This window comes from Tauraco erythrolophus, chromosome 3 (genome assembly GCF_009769465.1).
Source record: "Tauraco erythrolophus isolate bTauEry1 chromosome 3, bTauEry1.pri, whole genome shotgun sequence".
Lineage (NCBI taxonomy): Eukaryota > Metazoa > Chordata > Aves > Musophagiformes > Musophagidae > Tauraco > Tauraco erythrolophus.
This window is the reverse complement of record NC_141467.1, coordinates 50,445,929-50,466,611: the sequence shown is the minus strand read 5'-3', so window position 1 is coordinate 50,466,611 and position 20,683 is coordinate 50,445,929. Positions and strand designations below refer to the sequence as shown.

General features: G+C 37.6%; 1 protein-coding gene across 4 annotated transcripts in view; it reads left to right on the top strand.

Annotated features, from left to right (window-relative positions):
* SMCHD1 (structural maintenance of chromosomes flexible hinge domain containing 1) overlaps nucleotides 1–20,683 on the top strand; it is a 92,369-nt gene that overhangs the window by 39,030 nt on the left and 32,656 nt on the right. For 3 of the 4 annotated variants that reach the window (XM_086608581.1, XM_086608584.1, XM_086608583.1), the window contains 9 exons: nucleotides 4,659–4,736; nucleotides 4,817–4,936; nucleotides 11,104–11,248; nucleotides 11,480–11,576; nucleotides 15,173–15,245; nucleotides 16,947–17,086; nucleotides 18,149–18,283; nucleotides 19,172–19,399; nucleotides 20,119–20,267. In XM_086608581.1, the coding sequence (XP_086464707.1) occupies nucleotides 4,659–4,736; nucleotides 4,817–4,936; nucleotides 11,104–11,248; nucleotides 11,480–11,576; nucleotides 15,173–15,245; nucleotides 16,947–17,086; nucleotides 18,149–18,283; nucleotides 19,172–19,399; nucleotides 20,119–20,267 (1,165 nt within the window). The remainder of the gene's footprint in view (nucleotides 1–4,658; nucleotides 4,737–4,816; nucleotides 4,937–11,103; nucleotides 11,249–11,479; nucleotides 11,577–15,172; nucleotides 15,246–16,946; nucleotides 17,087–18,148; nucleotides 18,284–19,171; nucleotides 19,400–20,118; nucleotides 20,268–20,683) is intronic. The other variant, XM_086608580.1, reaches the window with a different exon arrangement.

Here is a 20,683-nt window from a genome sequence, read left to right as displayed (position 1 = left end):
AGAGAAAGAGAGTGCCTATGGAAGGTGTCTGCCAAAGGGAGGTATGGACTGCCAGGAGAACAGAGTTGTGAGAGTTTTTTTGGGTTTTGCTTGTTTGGATGTGTTGTTTTTTTTTCCCAGGCCATCAGCAGGTTGCTTCTCTAAGGCTCACTCTAAAATTTCAGGTTAGGGTTGATGGAAGGAGGCTGACAGGAAAGCTGCGTTCTGGGAAATTTTTTTTTCAAAGTCATGCCTGGGTGTTTCTTGTCTAAGATGAGGCTGAGAAATAAGCATTTCTATCTCAGAAGATTATTTTTAAATTACTCCTTATTACTCAATTAAATTGCGAGTACCTCTGTTGAAGTCCTCAAGTAGGTGCTGTGGCAATAATGAGGCATCTTTTCAGGTTTTTGAGCTCTTCAGCAAACTATTTTCATCACTGAAGTATTTATTTTAGAACTTAGATGACCAAACAATTATCTTGCCACTTCCCTCCTGTAAACCACAATGGGGGATGCTGTTCAGTCAGATGCTTTTCCCGCCGCCATATGCACCATTGAATTGGTCCACCACATTTGGTCCACATTCAAAGAGCACCTCCTCCAAGCTCAGCAGAGGTGCATCCCGACGAAGAACAAGTCGGGCAAAAAGGCCAGGAGGCCTGCGTGGATGAGCAAGGAGCTCCTGGACCAACTGAAAATGAAGAGGTTAGCCTACAGAGGGTGGAAGCGGAGACAGATAGCCTGGGAGGAATACAGAGAAGCTGTGCGAGTGACCAGGGATCAGGTGAGGAAGGCTGAAGCCCTGAAGGAATTGAATTTGGCAAGGGATATAAAAAGCAATAAGAAATGCTTCTATAGGTATGTAGGGGACAAAAGGAAGTCCAAGGAGAATGTAGGCCCCCTCCGGAAGGATACTGGTGCTCTGGTCACCCGCGACATAGAGAAGGCTGAGGTACTCAATGAATTTTTTGCCTCAGTCTTCACTGATAAAGCCTCTTGTCTTACCACCCAAGCTGTGGAAAGAACTAGCAGGGACTGTGAGGATGAACCACCGCCCACTGTACTTGAAGAGCAGGTTCGGGAACATCTGAGGAACTTGAAGGTGCACAAGTCCATGGGACCTGATGAGATCCATCCGCGGGTCCTGAAGGAACTGGCGGATGAAGTTGCCAAGCCACTGGCCATTGTATTTGAGAAGTCGTGGCGGTCTGGTGAGGTCCCCGATGACTGGAAGAGAGGGAACATAACCCCCATTTTTAAAAAGGGGAACAAGGAGAACCCGGGCAACTACAGGCCGGTCAGCCTCACCTCTGTGCCTGGCAAGGTCATGGAGCAGATTCTCCTGGGAACCATGCTAAGGCACATGGAGAGCAAGGAGGTGGTGGGTGACAGTCAACATGGCTTCACCAAAGGCAGATCGTGCCTGACCAACTTGGTGGCCTTTTATGATGGGGTGACAACATCGGTGGACAAGGGTCGACCAACGGATGTCATCTACCTGGACTTGTGCAAAGCTTTTGACACTGTCCCGCACGACATTCTTCTCTCTAAACTAGAGAGGCATGGGTTTGATGGATGGACCACTCGGTGGATAAGGAATTGGCTCAATGGCCGTACTCAGAGAGTAGTGGTCAACGGCTCGATGTCCATGTGGAGACCGGTCACGAGTGGCGTCCCTCAGGGGTCCGTGTTGGGCCCGGCCCTCTTCAACATCTTTGTCGGTGACGTGGACAGTGGCATGGAGTGCACCCTCAGCAAGTTCGCCGATGACACCAAGCTGTGTGGTGCCGTCGACACGCTGGAAGGGAGGGATGCCATCCAGAGGGACCTCGACAGGCTGGAGAGGTGGGCCCGTACCAACCTTATGAAGTTTAACCAGGCCAAATGCAAGGTCCTACATCTGGGTCATGGCAATCCCAGGCACAAATACAGACTGGGCGGAGAATGGATCGTGAGCAGCCCTGAGGAGAAGGACTTGGGAGTACTGGTGGACGAGAAGCTCAATATGAGCCGGCAATGTGCTCTTGCGGCCCAGAAGGCCAACCGCATCCTGGGCTGCATCAAGAGGAGCGTGGCCAGCAGGTCAAGGGAGGTGATTCTCCCCCTCTACTCTGCCCTCGTGAGACCTCACTTGGAGTACTGCGTCCAGTTCTGGAGTCCCCAACATAAGAAGGACATGGACCAGTTGGAGAGGGTCCAGAGGAGGGCCACGAAGATGATAAGAGGGCTGGAGCACCTTTCCTATGAGGACAGGCTGAAAGAGTTGGGGCTGTTCAGCCTGGAGAAGAGGAGGCTCCGGGGTGACCTTATAGCGGTCTTCCAGTACCTCAAGGGGGCCTACAAGAAAGATGGGGAGGCTGTTCAGGAGGGCCAGTTGTGATAGGACAAGGGGTAATGGTTTTAAAATAGAGGGAGGTAGATTCAGGTTGGATATTAGGAAAAAATTTTTTACCATGAGAGTTGTAGAACACTGGAACAGGTTGCCCAGAGAGGTGGTGGATGCTCCATCCCTGGAGACGTTCAAGGCCCGGTTGGATGAGGCCCTGAGCAACCTGATCTAGTTGGAGATATCCCTGTTCCTTGCAGGGGGGTTGGACTAGATGACCTTTGAAGGTCCCTTCCAGCCCTAACGATTCTATGATTCTATGATTCTATGAATTCTCCCGGTTCAGGAAGGCTATGGCTATCAGCTGTTAGTATTAGTATGTCATTTGAAACAAAATTAGAGATGTTTTTCCTCTATCTGTACCCTCATGCATTTATATTATACCATAGCAGGGACACCGAGTTATCCATCATTTTCAGAATATTGTACATGGAAACCTTGTTCATATGAGAAGTAAGCATTGGTGCTATAGTAATCCTGTGAGTAAAAGGTGCCTTTTGTCTGTAGAAGAACATTTGTTGCCAAAAGGTTTCAGACAATAAACAAAAAAACTCACAACAATGAGTGAGAATTCTCTTCTGTTTCTGTGTGAGAAAAACAACATAATTTAAATAATTTAACCTCAGGTTTGTGGGTTGTTTTTTTTTTTTAAACCCTACGTTGTCCGTAAAAACTTAATTTCTTGTACTGTTTCCAGTACACAATTTGCACCAAGTGGAGGCTTCCGTAGCTCAGTGATTGTAGGGATACTGGTAATATTCATAAATATGTTTGTATAGAAGTGTCAGTAAAAAATCGTGGTTAGGAAGTCCTAATGGTACTTTCTAGCAAAACAACAGAGGAGGGTTCATTAATCGCTCCTAATAGAAAGTGTTTGAAGGGCTTTTCCTCTGGCAAAAGTGAAAATGGAGAAATTCCCAAGAAGGTTCTAAATCTTTGCATGTGGGTCCACTGAAATAATTTAGTCTGTTGTTCAAATAAAATATCAGGATGTTTTTTCATCAGAAACCACAACAACATTGGGCATAACCGCATAACTTTCTTATGCAGAACTGCTCTTGTGATTGTCTCCTCTTTCAGAAGAGAACATCAGAACATAACAGAATGTTACCTTTAAAAGCCAGGGTTTTCTCGTTTGTTCTCTTCCAAGATCTCATTTGTTTTATTGTGATCTTTTGTGTATCACTATGCACAGAAGTATTAGACATTCTTCACTTCCTATAGATAAATTTCCACCTTAGATTATCTGTCTATGTTGGGGCAATACAAGAAGAAAAGTGTGCATCTTTTCTTCCATAATGCAGAGAAAATTTCAGTTTAACTTGATGGCAATTGACACTGCAATAGGAAAACTTCATTCACTTGAGAAGTTCTGTTTTCTCAGTGTTAGTAACTACCAAAGGTGGAAAAAAAAAAAAAAACTATATAGGAAACTGAATTAGCTCTTGCTACAAAACATCATCAAAATTTATTTTAATAACCCAATGCTTCCAGAATTACACATCCAAAGAAATATCCTAAAAAAATTGGCGGCTGTTACTTTATCTTATGTATGCAATTTGGTGCAACAACAGGATCTGAAACAGTTGTATTTAGCTATAGAACAATGTATGGGTTTACTGCATTTCTTTTTATTCTGTGTAGTCTTACTATAGTCACTTTCTGTATTTATTCTAAATTATATTTTGAAAAACAAATATGTTAATGCCTCTTGAAGTTTCAAACAACAACTCTTATTCCTGTATTTATCCTTGATTATAGAACCAGTCACTAAAAAATTGCTTTGAAGTTTCAGTGTGTTCTCTTTTTGAAGGTGTCTTAATGCTGCAAAAATATAAAGACAGATACACTAATTTGGAGCAAAAAAGGAATGTTGTTCTTCCCTCGATTATAGGTTTAGTCAACTGCATGTTTTTACCATTGCTTCTGTTTAAGCTAATTTGTTATGGTCATTTGTGAAGTTGATCAGTTTCCAGTGTGGAGTTCACAACCTACAAGTGCTCAGACTTAACAGGGAACGTATAACCAAAAAGGTAATAAAATTCAGCTTCACAAACCTGCTGCTTTCAGATTAATGTGTCTGAGGCTAGCAATTTTTAATTAAAATGGGATTAGGTAGGGAATTCATTTTTCTTAGCTGTGATCAGCGTTGATTAATTGTGAAGCTGAGTTTATAGTCATTAGATTTAGAAGTGGTAGTAATACTTCATAATGAATGATAGTAATACTTGAAAAATTGAAGAATTATGGTGTAAAATCTAAATACATGTATCTAATTGTTTCTTTTTCAGCACCTACTGGGAATAAAGAAATAATTTCCCATATCAGTCAGCATGGAGGCAAATGGCCATACTGGTTTAAAAAAATGGGTAAGTTCACGTATGTAATATTTTCAGTTTATTTATAATTTTACCATTTTTTCTTTCTAATTGTATTTGTTTCTGTTTAGAAAATCTTCAGAAACTTGGAAACTACACCTTGAAACTACAAGTGGTATTGAATGAAAGTAATGCTGACACTTATGCAGGAAGGCCTCTACCATCTAAAATATTTAAATTTACTATTATAGGTAAGAATTCCAGTCATTCCAATTTTCTTCTACTTTTAGTGTTTCTATTTCATTCATTGTATATCAAAATTATTCATGTTTTAGTTGAGAGAGGTAATTTTCAGCACTGAAAAGTAGCATTTGCCTGTCAAATAAGAAATATTTTCAGGAAAAAATAATTTTTTATCTAGTAGGTTTTGATCTCACCTGTAATGCGTTGGCTGTGCTATACAGTCTGTTTTACAAAAAAGTAAAGTGTTGATGGAATCAAAAGCTTTTCCCTGATGTGAACTTTCCTAAATGTACTTTAAAAAATAAAGTTTAACTTAATTAGAATCACCCTTTTTCTTCATGCCATTGTCATAAATATTCTTTCATAAACTAGTACTCATTAGGCCAACTTTCATGCATAAACCACAGAGAAACTCATTCAAAAACATGTTCTGCATTTAAAATATGCATGTTGAGATTGTAATCTTTTTTTTTCAATTAAATAAGAATCCTATGCAAAACTAAATTCTCATTCAGTTATAATGGGTGTGTATCTTTGGATTAACCATCATAAAATACCTACTGGAAAACCAGATTAGAAATAATGCTGTTAAATATGTCTGATGTTACTATCTCTTGCCATACATTCTGGTATGTACGTATGTGGCCTAAAATAGTATGTAACTGATCATATATTCTCAAGAAAATTAATGGATTCCAATTTTAATGACACTATTGAAGACCATAAGTATACACAGTGTACAGTTATATCATGTTTCTGGTACAGCCTTGCTAGTCTTTTTTCTCTCGTTCTCTAAGATGTTCATTTTATTTCCTAATTTATCTCTGTGTGTTTATCTGTTAGTGGCTGGTTAATTTTTCTTTATAAGCCTTTATCTGAATAAGTTTTATTTCTTTTTGCTGAAAAGACTTAATTTCCAGGGAAGATAGGCACATATTTGTGGAAAAGGGTAAAGCTGTAGACTAGTTTGAAGTTGCTCTTTCTGTATAGAAATATGAAACGCAATTCATTTTTAAATTATAAAGGAGTAATATGTTATCTGTAAATGAGATTTTGTAGAATTTTTTTTTTAAATCTGTACTTTTGATTCTGTACATCATAATTCATCTTAAAGAAAATCTGTAGTTATTTACTTGCCAAATTAATTTGCAAAAGTACATGCTAACTACAGATTATACATTCCCTGCTCCATCTTATCACCAAAACTCATCCTTTTATGTAAGTGTGCTTATATATTGTAATCAAAAAATTTGTGACCTACATGCATTAAAGAAATAGATGTTCTCTTGGTCTTTGGCTCTCAGTCTCCAACTCAAAAGGAAAGGTTTTGTTCAGCCCTTTTGCCATGCTGTGACTTTGCCTTTTTGTGAAGTGGCAAAAACCAAGCTGAAATTAGACTAGGAATGACGGGAGGATGAGAGTTACCAGCAGCACTGTGAGGGAGCGATGGACGTGATTGACAAGCAAAAGGCCTGGAGTGATGTGACAGAAAATTCACAAAATCAGCAAAATGGAGCTGAAGTGGCCTCACCTCCAGTATGCAAGGAAATGCCTACAAGGCACCATTATGGAGAAATCCCCAAAACCCTATCTGGGAAATCAGCATGCTTTGGTGCCTTTCTGAACTGCACATACACTAGCACATGCAGCATGGGGAATAAACACGGTGAGTTAGAGACAACAGGGCTGTGATCTTGTTAGAATCATGGAGACGTAGTGGGATGGCCCACATAACTGGAATGTTGCAATGGGTACAGGCTCTTTAGGAAAGACAGACCAGGAAGACAAAGAGGTGAAGTTGCCCTTTGTTTAAGAGAACAGCTGGAATGCATGGAGCTCTTCTGAGGATGGACAATGAGCTAACTGAGATCTTATCAGTGAGGATTAAAGAACAAGCCAGTATGGATGACACTGTAGTGGGTGTCTGCTATAGGCTACCTGACCAAGAAGTAGTGGATGAGTGGTCTCTACTGGGCCTCATATTCACAAACAAGGAGGGGCTTGTTGGGGAATGTGAAAGTTGAAGGCAGCCTTGGCTGCTGTGACCATGAGATAGTAGAGTTCAGGATCATGAAAGAAAGAAGGAGCACGAAAAGGAAGCTCACAACCTCAGACTTCAGGAGAGATGACTTTGGCCTCTTCAAAGATCCGACTGGTGGAGTTCCATGGGATAAGGCCCTGGGTGGAAGGGGGAGCCCAAGAAAGCTGTTTAATATTCACAGATCACCTCCTTCAAGATCAAGTCCAGTTCATCCTGATGAATATTAAGTCAGGCAAAAATGCCAGGAGGCCTGCGTGTATGAACAAGGAGCTCCTGAAAACACTAAACACAGAAAAAGAAATATATAGAATGTCGAAGCAGGGACAGGTAACCTGGGTGGAATACAGAGACACTATCCAAGCATGCAGGGATAGGATTAGGAAAGCCAAAGTCCAATTGGAATTGAAACTGGAATCTCTGGCAAGGGATATCAAAGATAACAAGATGGGCTTCTATAAATACATAGGTGACAAAAGGACGATTAGGGTAAATGTGAGCCCACTGTTGAATGAAGCAGGGGTCATGGAAAAGGCTGAGATACTGAACACCTTATGTACATGCTACAGTGGAAGATCTGGAGCAAGGAAGATACACCTTTGGTGGAAGAGATCAGGTCAGGGAATACCTAAGCAAACTGGTTATACATGAGACCATGGGCCATGATGGGGTGCACACATGAGGTAGAGAGAGCTGGCTGATGTCGTTGAGAGGCAACTCAGTAATTAATCATGGCAATTGGGAGAGCTGCCTGATTATTGGAGGAAAGCAAATGTCACTCCAGTCTTCAAAAAGGGCAAGAAGGAGGACCCACAGAACTACAGGCCAGTCAGCTTCATCTCAATCCTTGGGAAGATGGTAGAGCAGCTAATCCTCAAAACCATTTCCAGGTGCATGAAGGACAAGAAGACCATCAGGAGTAGTTAGCATGGAGTCACCTTCTCTGATGAAACGACTGGGTAGATAAGGGGTGAGCAGTAGATGTTGTTTACCTGGACTTCAGTAAGGCCTTCAGCACTCTCTCTCATAAGATCCTCATAGAGAAGCTGATGAAGCATGGGCCGAATGAGCAGACAGTGAGATGGATTGACAACTGGCAGAATGGCTGAGCTCAGAAAGTGGTTATCAATGGCACAAAGTCTAGTTGGAGGCCAGTAACTAGTGGTTACTCCAGAAGTCAATAGGATCAATACTAGACCTAATCCTGTTTAACTTCTTCATTAATCATCTGGATGATGGGTCATAGTGTATCTTCAACAAGTTTGCTGATGACACAAAACTGAGAAGAGTGGCTGATACACTAGAGAGTTGTGCTGCCATCCAGAGGGACCTCAACAAGCTGGAGAAGTGGACTCACAAGAACCTCATGAAGTTCAACAAGGGGAAGTGCAAAGTCCTGCACCTGGAGAAGAACAACCCCATGCATCAGTACAGGCTGGCACCCAACAAACTGGAAAGCATCTTTGCAGAAAAGGACCTGGGAGTCCTGGTGGACAACAAGGTGAACATGAGCCAGCAATGTGCCCTTTCTGCAAAGAAGTACAACAGCATCTTCGGCTGCATTAGGAGGAGAGATGCCAGCAGGTTAAGGGAGGTGATCCTTCCTCTCTACTCAGCACTGGTGAGGCCACAACTGGCATACTGAGTCCAGTTCTGAGCATGTTATATTACAACACAGAGACATGGGCATAACTGGAGAGTCCAGCAAAGGGCCATGAAGATGATGAAGGGACTGAAGCATCTCTCATATGAAGAAAGGCTTGGAGAGATAGGGCTGCTCTGCCTGGAGAAGAGAAGATTCATGGGGATCTTATCAATGTCTATAAATACCTGAATAGAGGATGTAAAGAACATAGTGCCAAGTTCTTTCCAGTGGTGCTCAGTGACAGGACCAGGGGCATGGGCACACACTGAAACACAGAAGGTTCCCTCTGAACATCAGGAAGCACTTTTTCACTGTGAGGGAGCACTGACACAGGTTGCCCAAGAGGTTGTGAAGTCTGTATTCTTGGGGATATTCAAAAGCTGTCTGGACATGTTCATGGGCACCAGCTCTGGGTGGCCCTGCTTGAGCCAGGGGCATTGTACAAGACCACCTCCAGAGAACCCTTCCAACCTCAACCATTCTGTGAGCTTTACCTACAAGGGGCACAGGGAGTGGAGAAGACAGAAAATACTACTTCCTTTGTATTTAATATTAAAATGGATATTTTCATCACAAATTCAGGAGGTAGAACTAATATCTGTTTCCAGAAAAATCAAGAAAAAATAGATGCTTTGAGTAGCTTTCTATTTTTTCCACTAAGCTAGAGGCTTTGAATGCAAACCCTTTAGGCAGAAAAGAGTTCTTTGTAGCATATTCTTTTAAAAGCTTTTGCAAAAGTATTATTGGCAGAATAGAAAGAGGCATTCGTATATGATAATACAGAAAAAATGTTTGGCATTACTTGAAAAGAGTAATTATTTAAACATATGTCTGAAAACCTGGCACTGAAGTCTCAAGATACTTCTGTGAATTTCCAAGGGGGAGTGAGGTGGGGAGGAGATCTCATTCTCTGAACGAATGCATAAATGAACCTTCTCTGCTCCTTCTTTATCTCTCTTTATTAAAGCAAAAAGCGAATCTTAAAAATTGCAAAGCTGCATCTGTATTTTAAAAATTCTTTTTCAATAGTATTGTGGCTTTCCCCGGTATGGCAGCCTTCAATTAAAGGTTCCTTCAGCCATAACAACGGAAATGAACAAATCTCCTTGGAAAGGAATATACACTCTAAAAATCTAATGCACTAATAGTTGGCTTCTTTTAACGCAAGGGGTACCAAAAGCAACTTTTGCTGTTTCTGCTTCTTTATCTAGTCAGAAGATAATTTGACATTTTAATATCTTCAGCCTTGAAAAGAGAATATTTCAGGTCTTTATTTTTGCAATGGTTTTTATTTTCTCAAAGTCAGCCATAAATCTTTGCAGTCATTATTCCAGAATATTAACATTTGTGTGACCTTTTATATATATAAATTCTAAAAATCCAGAAAAGAAGAATTAAAATCTAAACATCAGCTTGAAATCAACAGCTTGTTTGTCTGAGAAACATATTTTATTTCTCTAATGACAGGTAGTTGCTTGGTTTTTACAGTTCCTGGTAAGCTAAAAAGTCATTATAAATGCCAGTTAAAACTGAACTTCCTAAGTCAATCTGTAAGTTTTGTGGTTTTAATTCAAACATATTCTTTTGGTAGTTATTCACTTTGACAGTGCAGGAGCTCTTTTACTGTTACTTTGTGAAATTGTTTTACAGTTTTGTCATTCCCTTGTAAAAAAAAATTGTGAACGCTGTAAGGCTGAGGTCTTTTTATTGTTGTTGTAACCATTAAAATAGTCTCAGCCAATACAAAGTAACATTTTCCCTTCCCCATGATTTTCACATCTCTTGTGCAAAAGTAGCTCCCTGATAATGACACCTGTAGGTAGTGGAAGTAGTTAATTTGAGTCTGAAATAATTTGATAGGATATTTATCTGCCATTTAGCTCAGCCCTGTATTGCTTCTTTTTTCAAAGGCTAATTGGCCAAGATAGTTTGATTCAACAAAACATTACGCTGATTTACAAGCTCCCGTTCATACTGCTCTGTTTGGTCTCATTTTTTTAATGCCTAATTGGAGGCAGTATAACAGGGCCAGATTTCACAGGAAGGATGCACTCAGATTTCTTTTTCAAATGCTCATCATTACTCATCTTTATCTCACGGATTTGGAATAGTTATAGAAAAAAAATGTTTTGTTGCATGAATGATTTTATTTTAAGAGAATTAGAGCAATTCAATGTTTAAGAAAAACTGTCCACAAGGAACTTGTCCACTTTCAGGTGCTGTATTGATGTTCTAAGTATTTTGGAAGTTTTGACTGTCTGTTACGTTTCTTATGTACCATAGTCTACTCCTAGTATGTTTTAACTATTGTTTTTATGTTAGTGTAAGTTAAAAAAAGAGGGTCAATCAATAAGCCATGATTTTGGTTACAACAGTGTTCTGAACAGCCTATTTACTTTAAGGCTAAAAACCACTTAATTGCAGCCTTAATTAAGAAAAAGCCAACGAACACACATAATTCCTTCTAAAAATGTATTATTATTTTCTCTTAGAGGGCAAACCTGAGAAATTTTCGGTGGGTCTCCTGGAGCTTCCTTTTCGAGTTGGAGTACCTTTTAATATTCCTTTGGAATTACAGGATGAATTTGGTCATGCAACACAGTTGACAACTAACATTAAACCAATTCTTGAAGCTAGGTAATTCAACCATGTCATTATTATTTCTTTTTACTTTTTGTCCTTTCTTCATGTAACATTAATATAGTAATTCTTTGGTTTTTTCCTGAGTGATATAATGGATACTTTTCACATAAAGTAACTGGCATTTTTGCTTTTATTTCCATAAGAATATCTGAAAGTATCTTGTATAGTGAAACACTGCGTTTATTTTTAAATTTATTCTGTTTTGTTTTCTATGTATTTTTCTAGTGGATTGACATTGAAGTATGGAGAAATAACTGCAGGAACAAAGTGCATCATTAAGGGTGTCACTGCTAAAGGCTGTGTAAACAGTTGCCAAGGCAAGGTAGGCTGATGAATTTAAACTTGTAGTAACATATTTAAAAAAAAAGCAACCACAGAGCAAATAATTTTTGCGTAAAATGGATTGTCACATAGTGTTATCTAAGTTTGGTCTGCACTGATGACTACAGGTAAATCTTGGGATATTTTCAAATGATCTCTTGCAGCTCTACCTGAAGCAATTTCTTTTTCCCGCAGCTGCACTCTATTAGCTGATGGGACTGGAGCTGGAGAGGCTGAGGGACACATGGGTGTGTAGTAGAGGGTACCTAGCATGCTAAAACAGCTGTCTTAGTTTAAACTGGTGCTGGAATTGGTTTAAGCCAAATCATCCTGGTGACTTTTGCACTGAAATAGCATAGGGAGCACTGAAATCTTTTGTTCTTGTAGTTGGGATGATGAGTAGTAATAGTTATTATGAGTGGTAACTGCTTGAACTTCTCTAGATGTTATCAAAACGGTGGTTTCACTTCTAGCATTTCTAGCAAATATATGTCATCCAAATCCAACCTGTTACTGATCAATTCTCAGCACCTAGTCAAGCTGCTTTTTACTATAAAACAAAAACATATATTACATGCTAAAAAGATTTATTTCATAAAATAGATTTTAATAATTATGATAAATATAGATTGGAAGATTTTAAAAATTAATTTTAAAATCATGTATATGGCATATTTACACAGTATTCTAACCAGATCCTAATCCTTTCATTTAGTCTTGCATAGTAAAAACAAAGCTAGGAACTGAGGTAGCTGAATATTGTTGATATTGTTGCTTAGAAAAAAAGCAAATAATGTTGCTGGTGGAAAGGTGTGTAAAGGGGAGAGGGAGCATATACCTGCTTATTGAAAACCGGAGGATGTTGAATGTAATAAATTTTGTAGGTAAAGCTTGGAATTTAAGGTGAAGGGCAAGAATGACAACAGAAGATAGAGGTGGATTATGGGAAATAAAGTGTGGAGGAGCAAAAGTGCCAGGCTGTGGCAAGACATAAACTTGGTGCGGGGCAAGACCAAGGAATTTAAGGAATTCACAGTACAGAAATAATACTATACCATCATAATGAAAAAGGAGTATTATTTTCTCATTTTGCTTAATTACATAAAATTAGCGGTTTTAATTTATATGAAAAAGAGACTGTTTAAGATGGTAATGAAAAATAATGGCAAAAAGCAGGATGGTGGGACAACAGATTAAAAACAACTGATAATTTTAAAACATAAATACAGTGTAATTTTCAGTGCTTAATTTAAAATAAGAAGCAAGAAGAATATAGGAGAAATTTTCATCATCTTAAAAGTTGATTTTGAAATGGCAGCAGAACAGCTGAAATAGGATTCAGGAAAGAATTTAGAAGGAGAAAGTGAATAAGAGAACAAAAAGGAAGAAATGGAGAGCATGGAAAGAATTAATGTTTTTCAGAGAAAGGAGTGAGGGGAAAAAAATGTTGAAGAATCAATCATGCCACATGGAGACAAGAAACTTGATTTGAGATAGGTAATACAGAATGTCACAGTCAATGATGAAGGAAGCTCTGATAGAGAAAAAAGAGAAAGCGGACTCCATTTACTTCTGTAGTCATTGATTTAAATCCACCCAAACTAGTCAAGATAGAGAGAAGTATATTTTGATTGTGGTGAAATCAAAAAGAAAATTTCCAGACAAATGCGTAAGCAATATCCAGAAGACTGCTTCCTTATAAGATTTCAAATACAGTTCAAGAGAAGAGTGAAGAAAGGAGTTTAAAAAAGGAAAATAATATTTTTTTATTTTTCTTTTCATTTTGAAGTACTGCAGTATGCATAGAAGCAGACTTGAAAGCAAAAGGAAAGTATGTAAAGAGATCTTGAAGGATAAGGGAAAAGAACTTCCCTAGAGGACACAGATGTTGAACAATTGAAATGAATTTAAGTTAAAGATGTAAACTGATCAATTAGAGGCAGAAAATATTGCATTAAGGAGATAGTATTAAGTGAAAAATGAGCATAGCAGAAAACTAAAAGAGAAACATAGGAGGAATGTCTGGTGCATGAATACAAAGCTTGATTGAATGATCTGCTGAAGAATTCAACTTATTAACATGAAGCATCAGCTATTCCGGTTTCCTGTGCTTTTACTTCCTACCTTATTTTTCCCTTCTTTTACCTCTCTTTTTTTTTTTTTCTTTCTCTCTTTTCAGTCCCCTGATGTGTAACTTTAGTGTATTGTGCCTTCCCCTTTTCTTGTGATTCACTATTTGGGGCTCCAAGTGATACGTGCTGCTTGGCTTGCAGACCAGTATGGTTGACCAGCTGGTCAGAGCTGTAGAGTTTTTATGCACCTGTGTGGCCAGCCATCAGCTGGGGACCTCAGGTGTTTGATGTGGCTATGGCTGTGATGCACCTGCCCAGGCCTCATTGTGCTTTCTGCTTCTCTTAACCAGCAAAACAAAAGAATTGCCTAGTTGCTTTCATCCAACCTACATGGTGTTAATGTTGCACATACTCTGTCAGGCATGGGAAGAGGATAAGCCAGGATTATGAAACTAAACCTTTCCAGAGGCAGCATTTCTGAACATGTGAAAATGACGATTCATGAATTGCAACTAAATATTCTCAAATGTTAAATATATAAAATATGATCTGAGGGCTGGAGCACCTTTCCTATGAAAACAGGCTGAGAGAGTTGGGATTGTTCAGCCTGGAGAAGAGAAGGCTCCAGGGTGATCTCATAGCAGTTTTACAGTACCTGAAGGAGGCCTACCGGAAAGCTGGAGAGGGACTTTTTCCAAGGGCATGTAGTGATAAGACAAGGGGCAATGGTTTTAAACTGAAAGGGGGGAGATGTAGATTAGATCTAAGGAAGAAATTTTTCACTCAGAGGGTGGTGAGACACTGGAACAGATTGCCCAGAGAAGCTGAGATGCCTCATCCCTGGCAGTGTTCAAGGCCAGTTTGGATGAGGCTTTGGGCAACCTGGTGTAGTGGAGGATGTCCCTGCCCATGGCAGGCGAGTTGGAACTAGATGATTTTGAGGTCCCTTCCAACCCAAACCGTTCTATGAAATTCACATATCTACAGTGCAACTAGATTTTTAAAGTTGGAGCTTTTAAGATAATTGATTAGACTGCTTCATTCTCTGATTTTAATGTGAAAATTAGTTTTAGTGATGCAATTCTACAGCAGTTGTTTTTCTTATGGCCTTATTCAAGAACAAGATGGATAGTAATTGTGGTCCCTTGCTTCAGGCAATTAGCTAAGGAATAACGAACACAGAATTTGCAAACCCTTTCTTTAAAACTGCTTTTTTTTGAACTGATATGACTTTTTTCCCACTAAAACAAGCCTCGAAACAGGAAACAACAAGTTACGATAGCAGCTTTTAATGGTTTCAGAACTATGTAGTTTAACATGCAAATCCTGGATTGAACATCTCTGGGAATAATAACATGAAAAAGACAGATTTTAGTACAGGAAAAAAATCTTGGTTTATGTAGCAGGACAAGAAAATTTGGATAGACTTCTGATATGTACATATATATGAATTGACATGACTATGTGAGATAATTTATGGTCTGGTTTTGTTTAAGGTTAATATTTAAAATATTCTTTTCATTAGAACTTTAATCTGAAGGTTACTCTTCCTGGTTTGAAAGAAGACACACAAGTCTGTAAAATAAGATTGCAGCCTGGTAAGTATCCTTAAAATATTTAGTGAATTTCTGTTGAACTTTATTATGACACTATTAATGAAATGTTTCTTCTTCCAAGAAGGTAAAATATTTAGTGAGGCATAAAAAAAGGGATATTCTAGCTCATCCAAGAGATGACTGAAACTAAATAAAGCTAAGGGCATATCATTCTTGGCAGGAGTTACCATCAAACTCACAGCCCAATCTCATATATTATTCTAGCAGCTGGAATTTATCTGCTTACTTGAGACTGGTTTTTCACTTCTTTTTAAAATCATTTTAAATCTTTTTCTAACCAAATATGATTGAATGAATGAATTTTTTATCTTCTCAGTTTTGTTCAGCGTTAAGCCCTTTAACCTGTACTAATCCGAATTGACCTGTTCTCCCAGTAGACAACATCTTGTGAATGAGTAAGTGCTCATTCAGTTTCTTATTACAGCAAAGGGAGGATGTTTTGGCGGTTAGGATTGTGTCTGAAATTTTTAATGTTACATGTTGACTTTTTCATACTGCAAGAGAGGAGTGTAGAATTCTCTAAGTCCCCTGCCCTTACCAGAGTTTTATGTTTTGTGAATGTCTTGATACTGAGGATTTCCTTATATGATACCTGTTATCCATTGTTACCTGGGTTTTTCTGGATTTGGGAGATAAGGTATAGTTTGAAAGCTGATTTTTTTGCATCCCTGATTACCAAACTTTAACCTTTTCCATCTCATTTTGCAGAGAAATTGTGTACTTAAAGCTTTGTTAGACCAACAATGCACAGTTTATTCCATTATTCTTGATCTTTTGGAGAGTTAAGGCTTCATGTAGAAAATGAGGTGGAACAATCTGACTTGAGGCAGATTGTGTTGTGTATTGTTTGGTTATTTACCTTGGACTGAAGACAATTTCATCCTTCATTAGAATCTTTTGCTTTTGGCAATGCAGAGGTGCCTCACTACCTCTTTCTTCTCAATGGACTTATCCTTGGCTTTTAAAGCTGCTTTTTAAGGAAGAAGTGAATAAAAGCTATTTCGGTCTTTCCTGTTCTTCAACCAGTGAGTTTGAAATGGAAATTTTAATGAATATTACATAAAGGATGCTTCTGAAAAATGGCCTTCTTTGTTCCTTCAGAATTTGTATTTTAATAGTAATCTATTACTTCCTTCTGTTTTTTAAAAATGGTAAAATAATTGTGTGTTCCGGGGGGTAGACTTACGTGAATAGCTTCACTTTACTGTCCAAGTAATGCCAACAAAATTTTCTTTTTCTTTTCTTTGTGTGCAAGTTGTAGCTGTGGTGGCTTTGGTAATTAAACTGCTGCACATCATGATTGATCAGATATCTCAACATTAATATGTTTGGTTTTAATATGTCAGGAGAAAGCTCCAATATTATTTTTAATGAATGTGAATCGATATGTAAATAGCACTCTATCATGTGTTTACACCTTCTATATGCTGAAGTTCATCATGTTTGTCTGACTACTCCTTACTGAATTCATTCAAAAGATTGACAGGTGGTATGTATTGAAGGACAGGAAGTGTTTAGACCTTGGCATAAACTAATACGCATGAATTGGGCTAAATGGCTTATTACCACAAATATCTTGGTAGCTTGGCTTTAAAAACTTTTTAAGGTAGCAAAAACTGAAATCCAGTGCCTGACAAGTTACCTAAAATATAACCACTGTTCTCCAATTGTGCATTTTTACAGGCCCTCCTCATCAATTGAAAGTAAAACCAGATTCTGAAATTCTAAAGATTGAAAATGGTACAGCTTTCCCCTTTCAGGTTGAAGTACTAGATGAATCAGGAAATATAACAGCACAGCCAAAGCTGATAGTTCATTGTAAGGTAAACTGCGTTGTGTTATGTGTGAGCTGATAGTTCATTGTAAGGTAAACTGCGTTGTGATACTTGCTTTTTAAAGGACTGGGAAAAGAGCCTGTTTTGGCATCTAGATAGAATTTATCATCTTTAATAATGCTTTTGAAGTTTCTGTAGCTTGGTAGTCATAACTGTGACTCTATTGCCTTATCTATTATGAGTCATTCAATAAGTTTCAGAATCAGAGGAACCTGGCCTTAGAAATGGAAGAGAAAATTATGTGAGGATATATAGCTATAGTTTTAATATATTTTAGATCATATTTGCCATATGCAATGCTAAAATTTGTTTAGGGAAAAAAAACTTCATACAGCTTACTTTGGGGGTTTTTTTATATATATTTTTTTATAGAGATGAAAATGCAGGTCTAGTGCCTAAAAATAATATTAGATAAGACTATTATCATAAGCACTTACCTAAGTTCAGAAGGGAATGCAAGTGTTACTGTGGCTTTTAGAAGTAAAAAACTTTTGCCCTTTTGAACCTAGTTTTTTTTAACTCAAGAAAGTGACTTTTCTAATTCTAGTGAAATCAGTCTTCCAGCAAAAACAGGTAAACAAATAAAAATGTTTTTCCTGCTGCAAAATAGCCTGCATTCCAGTTACACTTTATATATGTATATTCTCTTCCTATAGACTGGATCTGCAATAGTATGATGACATGTTGAACTTGATATTTAAATTCTGTTTAACGTGTGATTTTTAGAATTAATGAAAAGGAGGCTTATTTAACAACTTCATTGGATTTATTACCATAATGGCAAGAGACTAGTGTGTATGTGTTAATACAAACCAGTTGAATAGATAGTAAATTTTACTTCTATAACTTCTTTCTTTTCTCCAGCACATTTCTTATCACCTGCAAAAAAATACAGGTGCTCATCTTGCAGGTTTCTGGAAAACTGAAATCTATCAAATTTATTTGTAAATAATCCTATAAATATTTGGACTTGTAAAAATATTTTTTTCCTGGAATAATCCTAGTAGTTCTGTAAAAGAAACCTGAAGTTTAATTTTACATTTTAAACAGTTTTTAGGTGCTTCAAACCTTCCTGTGTATTCTGTGGACTGCAGTAACGCAGGAACAAACATTTTAACTGGTCCAGTTATACATGTACAGAATATAAAGAAAGACCAGATACTGAAAGCAAGGATTGAGATACTTGTAAGTATTGGTTGGAATGTTTGGATGAACAAAAGATTGAAAACAGTTTATTGTCCTATCTTGCTAGTGTACTGAAGTCTTTTATGAATCAACCTAACCCCTAAAAGTTACTGGTTTAGTTACTATGAGCCTGATAATTAGGTGGTTGCCCTTTTCCTCTCTGGGAAATCATAAAAAGGCAAATAACTTTTTCTATTTTTTTTTATCTCTTACTCTCTATTTCTGAAATCCTTGAAGTGTTTCAGAAATATGCATTATTTCTGGGATTTTCCTTCCCCTTTTAACTCCCAGGATCCTTCTGACAAATTGCCTTAATTGCATAAACATTTAGAGCCAGAATAGGTATGGCAACATGTTCCCCAAAACTTCAGTGAAGAAGGATGTATTTTTTCAAAGATTGAAAATAAATAGCTTTGTGTAGCATTTCAGTCTTAAAGCTCTTGAAGTTTGAATTTTTTTAATGCTGTCGGACATCTTAGTTCACTGGTAGTCAGGAGAGCCACAGTACTGGAGAAAATAAGACCTATGGTGGTTTACCCGGAAAAACATAAAAACAAATACTAATAAATACTAATACGGCAAGACGACCTATGTGAAAGGATACTTAATGATTACTCTTAAGAAGTATTTTGTAAATTGTATAACATAGTACTTTTGTGATAGAAAATCTTTTCTAATAGCTAGCATCAATTCTAGTATCTGTTAAAAGTTGTAAGTATTCAGGCATGTTCTTTTGTTTGACGTTTGACGAATCAAACTGATTTCATGTTTGAACACCTGGTTGCACCTGGTAATCCAGAGTAATGCCATGGGCTATTATGGAGTGATATTTATGCATAGATGTATATTTAATATCTTAATTATATATCTTTTTTTCCCCCTGTATAGAGTTGTAAAGATGTGCCACCAGTGGAAAAGATTATTAAACTTCTTCCTAGCAGTCATGTTGCAAGACTGCAGGTCTTAAGTCTGGACGGACAAAAAGCTATTCAAATCAAACATCAGGATGAAATTAATTGGGTTGCTGGCAATATCATGCACAACCTTATATTTCAGATGTATGATGAAGGAGAAAGGGAGATACACATAACTCCAGCTGTGGCAGAAAAAATTAAGGCAAGTAGTTTTGAGTAAATAGCAGCATAATATGGAGGAGAGATATAATGCTGGTTCTTTAACATCCATAGACATCAGACTACAAAATAATATTCCTCAAGACTATTATTAAACATAGGAACTTCACTTTCTGCTTAATAATTTTTTATAAATATTTTTATTACAATTGTATCCTTAATGAGATAAAGACATTTGATGAAGTATTAAATAATGCTTCAGGGTAGTATTATGAAAAGCAGGTTAGTAATTTTAAGTGCTTCTCCTCAACACAATAAAATAATTCCAACATAGTCATGATTCTTCAGATCTGGGGTTTTCCCAACATTTAAGAACCTTGAATAGACATGTTTCTTCATGAAGATTTGCTTACTTGTCTTATCCATCTGTCTTTGTACATGTGTGGAGCCTAATACAAAGGTAGAGCTCCATCAAACATGTCACACTTTTTTGGTGAGGTTTTTTAGAATCAGATCTTAGTCCTAACTCGAAAAAGTGGGGGAAACTTAATGTATGTTTTGTTTTTGTTTTGTTTGGAGTTTTTTTAATTTTCTGTATTTGGGAAGATGGCATTCATTTCTGTTGGAAAATGCACAGGCTTTCCATTGAAAGCTTCTTTTGCCTGTATGTTACTTCAGCATTTTTAGAATGACCACATATGTATAATATAGGTAGTCATTAATAATTTAGCGTTTGATTAATTTAAGAAATTTTAATTTTAGGTTAACTGGACACCTAAAATCAACAAAGAACAGTTGATTCAGGGATTATTACCTGATTTAAAAGTGCCAACATCAGTAAAAGATGTACGTTACTGTCTAATTACTTATCTTGATGACCATGTATCTTTGGAGAGCGCATTCACAGTCAGGTTTGTTGATTTGAAATACTCTTTTATGAGTTGTGTTGTTGGCAAAGGACTGTAGAGCTGTACTTTGGAATAAAAAAATCTTTCTACAGAAGCTGAAATAATGAAAGGAGTTGGCAAATTAATAGGGGAATGTAGATTTGGTTGGGTGGGTTGGTGTTTTTATGCAAATTATTTACAGATGAGAACACTACCTATGTGAAAGACTCCATCACAATCCGTTTGTATCCAGCCCTATAATCGCTTTTGTAGGTATACATACACTGAAGGAGATTATGGCTATCTTTGAAAACGTTTCGTAAACTTCAGCTTGTAGGATAACTAGTCTTACTGAAGAGTCAGGTCACTGGTTACCAAAGAGAAATTATCACTATGAAGCTAATTGTTACCCTTAGAGAGGTTATTACTTTGAAGCTAAA